This window comes from Trachurus japonicus, chromosome 6, assembly GCF_045865225.1.
Source record: "Trachurus japonicus isolate A0001 chromosome 6, Traja_1.0".
In the NCBI taxonomy this organism is placed as follows: domain Eukaryota; kingdom Metazoa; phylum Chordata; class Actinopteri; order Carangiformes; family Carangidae; genus Trachurus; species Trachurus japonicus.
In genome coordinates this window covers 3,813,923-3,820,548 of record NC_140912.1, presented here as the reverse complement: position 1 = coordinate 3,820,548, position 6,626 = coordinate 3,813,923, and the positions used below count along the sequence as shown (strand labels likewise).

The 6,626-nt window shown below is 40.4% G+C and overlaps 1 protein-coding gene across 1 annotated transcript; it reads left to right on the top strand.

The window, feature by feature from the left end:
* The first annotated feature begins 744 nt into the window (after positions 1-744).
* Positions 745-2,598, top strand: LOC146985391 (uncharacterized). The gene is made up of 3 exons (XM_085780547.1): positions 745-839; positions 946-1,098; positions 1,485-2,598. Exons 1-3 carry the CDS (start codon positions 801-803, stop codon positions 2,523-2,525), a joined length of 1,233 nt encoding a protein of 410 aa, XP_085636673.1. The 5' UTR covers positions 745-800; the 3' UTR covers positions 2,526-2,598.
* Positions 2,599-6,626: the final 4,028 nt, after the last annotated feature.

Genomic DNA, 6,626 nt, shown 5'->3' with positions numbered 1-6,626 from the left:
TAACTTGAGTGTGTCCCTCTTAGGCTATACCACACATACATACACACACACACACACACACACACACACACGCCCATAGCCTACACATACGCATAAGCCTATACATACGCATAGCCTACACACACACACACACACCCACACACACACACACACATACACATACACGCACATACACCCACCATATGCTCATTCTAAGTTATTTAGAGTGTATGTCTGGACTGTTTATTGATCTGAATTCCTGTGACTTTGGTGTGTACTATCTATGATTTTCTTTTAATAAATACCCTTGAACTAAAGTAGTTGTTCTGTGGTTGTTTGTGTGCATTCTATTGTGACGCTAAAGCTGGTTATCAGGGTTTGTGCTCGACTTCACGCCTTCATATTTGATTGATTTTTCTACTCCATAAGAGAATTCTATAATCGAGACTAATTGTTTGGTCATTGATCCCTGATTTCAGGGTGGTGCCCCGCAGTTATATTGTTAATTAATTCACTTTGATTAATAACATAACTATTCTTCCTTCTAGTAATTATTAGCTAATACCGTTAATCCTAATGTTATTAGTTTCTCTATTGAATTTAATAATTAATACTTAGTTAACCTGCTTATTAGTTATTAATATTTAATAATTATTGTCAATTACCAAACCCTTATGTAAATCCCCTACATATATTTTTTTTTTTACCAGGCTCTGCTGTCCTCTGGCCAGTCAGCTAATGCTGCGAGTGCAGCCTCTGCCCTTCCACTCTTCACAGTGACTGCCTCCACTGCTGCAGCTGCAGCCACAGCTGAGTCCAGAATGGCCACTGCCACCCCAGCAGCTCCTGACAAACAGCTGGTTAGTCTTTTTGTATCACAAAGGTGTCACTGGTCTTAATGTCCCACTTGTCAAAGTATTAAATATCATTGATGCGTATTAATGATTGTCTTATTACATTTACCAGAATGCGCACACCCTGTCCTCTGCCCCAACAACTGCCATCCCCAGCACAGCCTCTGCTCCCGCCCTCAACATCCTATCAGCCACTCTCTCCACAGCAACTATTGGTCCCTCTGGGGCACCTACCCTGGCCACAGCAGCACCTGTGCAACAAGCGGTAAGTCCTAGTTCAGTTAAGTTCATTATGACTTCATTTGATAATCACCAATGTTCCTCTAATCAGACATAATGGACATGGATGTATGTTTTTGTGTTACCTTGAAATGTTTTGACTGCAACTACTGGGTGATGTTGTTGTGAAGTGTCATCTCAGCTGATTTTCTGTGTAACATCAGCTGGTGTGACACATCACAGCAACATCAGGTGACTCTTCTGAGGAAGACACCAGATGCAGTCAAAATATGTTAAGCAAAATCCTCATCCATATCCATATGTCTGATTAGAATGACATCCTACAGTAGTTGGTGTTTTGTGACTGTTGGACTGTGACAGCTGTACTTTTCTAGTTGTGTTATTGTGTTTTAATTTTGATGTCTTTCCCAGGCTGTTGATGAGCGTGGCATCCCAGGGATGGACAGAGTGGATGACCTGGCTGAGTACCTGGTTGGCCTGAGGACTGTAACTGGTCAGACAATTACCAATCAGCAGGCCAGTACTATTGTAGGGCTGTGGCAGAACCTCCTGCCATATGACCAGCAGCGGGTGGCATACGCTGCTCGTCACCAGGTGCGCCTTACAACAGGACGCTTCAGGTGCTCTAAAAAGAGACCTGAATTTACGCCTGGTGTAGAGAGCACAACACGTTGTGTCTTAGCTTCCTCAGGATCCCCTGCCCAGTGGCCAGACTGTAGCCGTCTTGTGGAGTCCATCTGTGTCAAGCTGTGCACCATTCACAAGAGTCCCCAAAAACAGGGCACTTACAGCTTGACAAGATGGACTCTGATTTTGACAGACTACAGCAAGATCAGGCAGCTGGTCCTGGGGAATGCCACAGTGATGGGGAGCACGACTCTGCAGTTGTTTGAAATCAGCCAAACAACTTTAACCCAGTGGCACAATAAGAGACTGAAGAGGCAGGACAGCAGCATTCTGTTGCAAGGGGTCAACCTGCCTGAATCTGTCCCTCTTGGTGCGAGGCCTCTTCCGCCTGTTCAGGTGTGCCCTCCTGCTGTACCACCACGGCCTGGTCCCCAACATCAGTACCACTTGCCCCAGAGTACGGTTGGACAGGCGGTGGATAAGAGGAAGTCAGCAGCTCAGAGGCAGTTGTTCAGCCAGCCACCACCTCCAGCTCCTGTACTTTCAAACCCCAGCCCTGTCATTGTGCCAGTTGTGTTTGCTACCACCACTGGAAGCAAACAGATTGTGCCATCTGGCCCGCTGCCCTCACCACCGCCGACCCGAAGAGCCTACACCCGCACGGTCGAAAAAAACAAATGCCGTCAGTGCCACCTGCCGCGCATTAAGGAGAACGGTCATGGGCAGTATTATGGGCATATATACTGTCCCAAAAACAACACTATGCCACTGGAAGATTGGATGGAGGAGATGAGGAGAAAGAGGGAGGGAAAAAAAGTGGTGTGACATTCTTTCTTTGTCAATATGTATATAATGTAAATAGGTTAGGTTAAGTTAAGTTAGGTTAGGTTTTATTGGTCTCCACCAGGGAGAAATTTGTTGTGGAGACAGGGAAACAGTTTTAAAAGAAAAAAAAGAGTCTTAATTTACTGCTGTTCTTTTTTTAAAAACTCAAATTATTTTCTTCTGTTGTTTATTTATTGTATTTATTTTACTTATTTTGTTTTGGTTGTCTTTTTTAATTCTATTTTAAATTGTTTCTCGTGCTAAATTTTCCTAACTTTAAAGATTTTCTGTTTTTATTTATTTATTGTATTTATTCATTGTTTATTTTATTCTATTTTAAATTGTTATTCTTGTCCTAATATTTCCTTATTTTAATCATTTTCTATATTTGTTAATTTATTGCTTTTATTTTATTTTAGTTACCGGTATTTATTTATTTTTTCTATTTTTAATTGTTTAATTTATTTTGTTTTTTATTGCTTCAGGTTTTCTAGTTTAATTTCACACAAGTGTTTGTGTGTGTGTGTGTGTGTGTGTGTGTGTGTGTGTGTGTGTGTGTGTGTGTGTGTGTGTGTGTGTGTGTGTGTGTGTGTGTGTGTGTGTGTGTGTGTGTGAAATTTGTAATAAATTTGTTACATTTCAGTGAATGTCTTTAGTTTTTTCTGCAAACATGCCAACTTATTCATAGAAGATGATTACATTGTTGCAGTACTTCATTCAGAAATCTAAAATATAAAAGTTATATATATATATAATGTAAAAATTACAATAAAAGTACATTTAGTTACATTTCATAACACTTGGTAGTAGTTTGTGTTACAGGCCTCATGCACCAATGGTGGAATCGAACCAGCGACCTTTTGATCTAGAACCTCCTATGCTACTCTGCAGTAAAGTGTCATGTTTGGTTACATTTCTCAAATTAATAGATCAGAATATGTGTGCTTTCACTTGTGATGGACAGCAGAGACAGAAAACTACAGGTTCCTTCCATTTTTTTTCTCTTTCTCTCAAAATTTCCTCTCTTTTCCTTCATTTTTTTCCTTCCCCCTCCTTCCCCCTCTTTCCTTCTCCCCCCCCCACCCATCCAGACTATTGTTCCCCAGCTTTAGCGGGGGCACTGACTCACCTGAGTGGATAAATGAAGCTACACAGCAGGTCTCACTACCAGCTAATTAGCTCAGCGAGTTAAGAGTTGGTTCTTGGTGTCAGAGGCTGTGGGTTCGAGACCCAGCAAGGGCAATGATAATGATGATGACAGATCAAAATGTCAGTTGTCCTCAACACGAAACACAAGACAATTGTCCTAATGGTGGCATCACAGAAAAAAAAAAATCCAAATAGCTTGGACTGGACCATGTGCGAAGGCTCCTAACATCTTAGACTCATAGTAGATGTTTGACAAATACATATCATTATTTTACCTCAAAAACTGATTTTTCTTTTTACTGTGGTTTCAAATCTGCCTACACGACAGTGAATGGCTTACTCAATTTGTGAAGCCACTGTTGAACTGCCACATGTCAATTAGCTCAGTGCGATAGACAATGGTTTCTGGTTCCAGAGGTTGTGGGTTCAATCCTCAACTGATGCAAATTGAACATTATAAGGTCAACTGTCCTGTCTTCCTGTTCTCCTGTTTGTTGCTCAGAATTGCCTAAATTTGCCCAAAAGTAGCCCGGACCCGACCCATCGCTGCGCAGCAGCTATAATCTTCTTTCTTCTTCTTCCAAGGAAGTCATACTTCCCATGGGCGAAAACTCACCAAACTTTGCACAAAGGTTCAGTCCCATGCCAGATTCACTCAACTCCAAGGACATGTGCCCCCCCCTCCTAGGGGGGGCACAATAAGCGTTTAAATTTAAAAACTTTAAAAATTCCTACCATACCAACGGTAGATGCTACAGTGTTGAAACTTCACCACAATGTAGCCTCAATACTGCTGAAACTTTTGTCCACTTAAACTTATTACAAATTATGAAGTCCATCACTCTGTTTTTTTCAATAACTGTAAAACTTTTAAAATGTATCTCCTCCCACAATTTTTGCTCAATTGTCACCAAACTTGCTACAGAGCATCTCCAGACTGTCCTCCGCAAAACTTGTTTCTCGGATTTTTGATTAAGCAAAAATTGAGCCTACAGTGCATGAAAACGTTTGACTGTAAACACTACTGTAAACATATACCATCAAATTCTTGATAAATACATTTTCAATCTTCCTGAAAAAAAAAAGACAATATTCTGGAGTCATGGTTGATGAAGTTTAGCAAATATCAGAATTTTATCTCAAAAACTGAATTTTTGACAACATTTTGAATTCTGCTCTCATGGGAACAACTGCAGTCAATGTGAGTGTGGAATTTATAAACATCATATTTTCTCTTATGAAGCAAAACACTTATCATTAAAAACAAATCACCAACATTTCCATGCTGTCAAGATGCAATTTATGTATTATCAGATTTTTGTTTAGATGACTGAATTTCTGAAATTTTGACCATTTCATCACAACAGCTGCCCGGGCACTGGCTCACCTGAGTGGATAAATGAAGCTACACAGCAGGTCTCACTACCAGCTAATTAGCTCAGCGAGTTAAGAGCTGGTTCTTCGAGGCAGAGATTGTGAGTTCGAGACCCAGCGAGAGTGATGATGATGATGACAGATCAAAATGTCACATGTCCTCAAGCTAATTTGCTGTCTAAATGCATTTTATGTATTAACAGATTTTTGTTTAGATAACAGAAATCTGCGTTCACAACATCTGCCCGGACACTGACTCCCTGAGTCTATTTGAGAAGACACACACCATGTCTCACTTCCAGATAATTAGCTCACTGAGTTAAGTGCTGGTTCTTGGTGTCAGAGGTTGTGAGTTCGAGACCCAGCCAGGGTGATGATGACAGATCAAAATGTCAAATGTTCTCAACACGAAACACAAGACAATTGTCCTAATGGTGGCATCACAGCAAGCTTCTAAATTTAAAAATTCAAATAGCTTGGACTGGACCATCTGCGAAGGCTCCTAACATCTTAGACTCATAGTAGATGTTTGACAAATACATATCATTATTTTACCTCAAAAACTGATTTTTCTTTTTCTGCCTACACGACAGTGAATGGCTTACTCAATTTGTGAAGCCACTGTTGAACTGCCACTTGTCAATTAGCTCAGTGCGATAGACAATGGTCTTTGGTTCCCGAGGTTGTGGGTTCAATCCTCAACTGATGCAAATTGGACATTATAAGGACAACTGTCTTGTCTTCCTATTCTCCTGTTTGTTGCTCAGAATTGCCTAATTTTGCCCAAAAGTAGCCCGGACCCGACCCATCGCTGCGCAGCAGCTATAATTATTATTATTAGTAGTAGTAGTAGTTGTAGTAGTTGTAGTAGTAGTAGTATTGTATTGTTGCTGTACGGAGTCAAATACGACGAAGAGCCAGTCGCTCGAAACGTTGTCTTTTGAATAAAAAAATATTTTTCTACTTCGGGAGAAGACAGTGTTGAGTTCCCTTTCGGCCTCATAACTATATAGACAGTGCCATGGATTTATTGGTGAAGAGTGAACTGCTGATATTTTGTCTTAGTGCTGAATATGACCAACCGCGCTGTCCGCTGTCTCAGTGCTGAAATAACGGGCAGCGTAGCAGGTTGTTTGGGGAGCTCTGCCCGGTGCTGATCGCCCGCAGCGGATGCATTTCTTCCACGAAGATGCGCCACGACTAGGGATGTAACGATTCACTCAACTCACGATTCGATTCACGATTTTTTGTTCACGATTACGATTTTCTCAAGATTCTTTTTAAATAAAAAATGAGCTACAGACAAATTATGACCTAATAAAATGATCTTTTATTCATAAGAGAAAGATAGTCTGAAAAATTCACCTTTAATTACAGATACACTGCACATCACCATTTATCACCCTTTATCACAAGTAAAACTGGTCTTATTTGCAAATAGTCGTTCAATTAAAAAAATTTAAAAAAAGTTTATGAACCAATTTCATTGATCGATTGGTCTGAGAAAAAACAAAATAAACATTTGGAGCCTAGGCTTGCCAAAATTAAATCAAAATCAATATGAATTAACCGTGTATG

Excerpts from the sequence above, each read along its gene's own strand:
- LOC146985391 (XM_085780547.1), top strand. The coding sequence starts at position 801 with ATGGCCACTGCCACCCCAGCAGCTCCTGACAAACAGCTG. Across the intron at positions 840-945 it reads CAGCTCCTGACAAACAGCTG|AATGCGCACACCCTGTCCTC; the intron begins GTTAGTCTTTTT and ends TACATTTACCAG. Across the intron at positions 1,099-1,484 it reads CAGCACCTGTGCAACAAGCG|GCTGTTGATGAGCGTGGCAT; the intron begins GTAAGTCCTAGT and ends TGTCTTTCCCAG.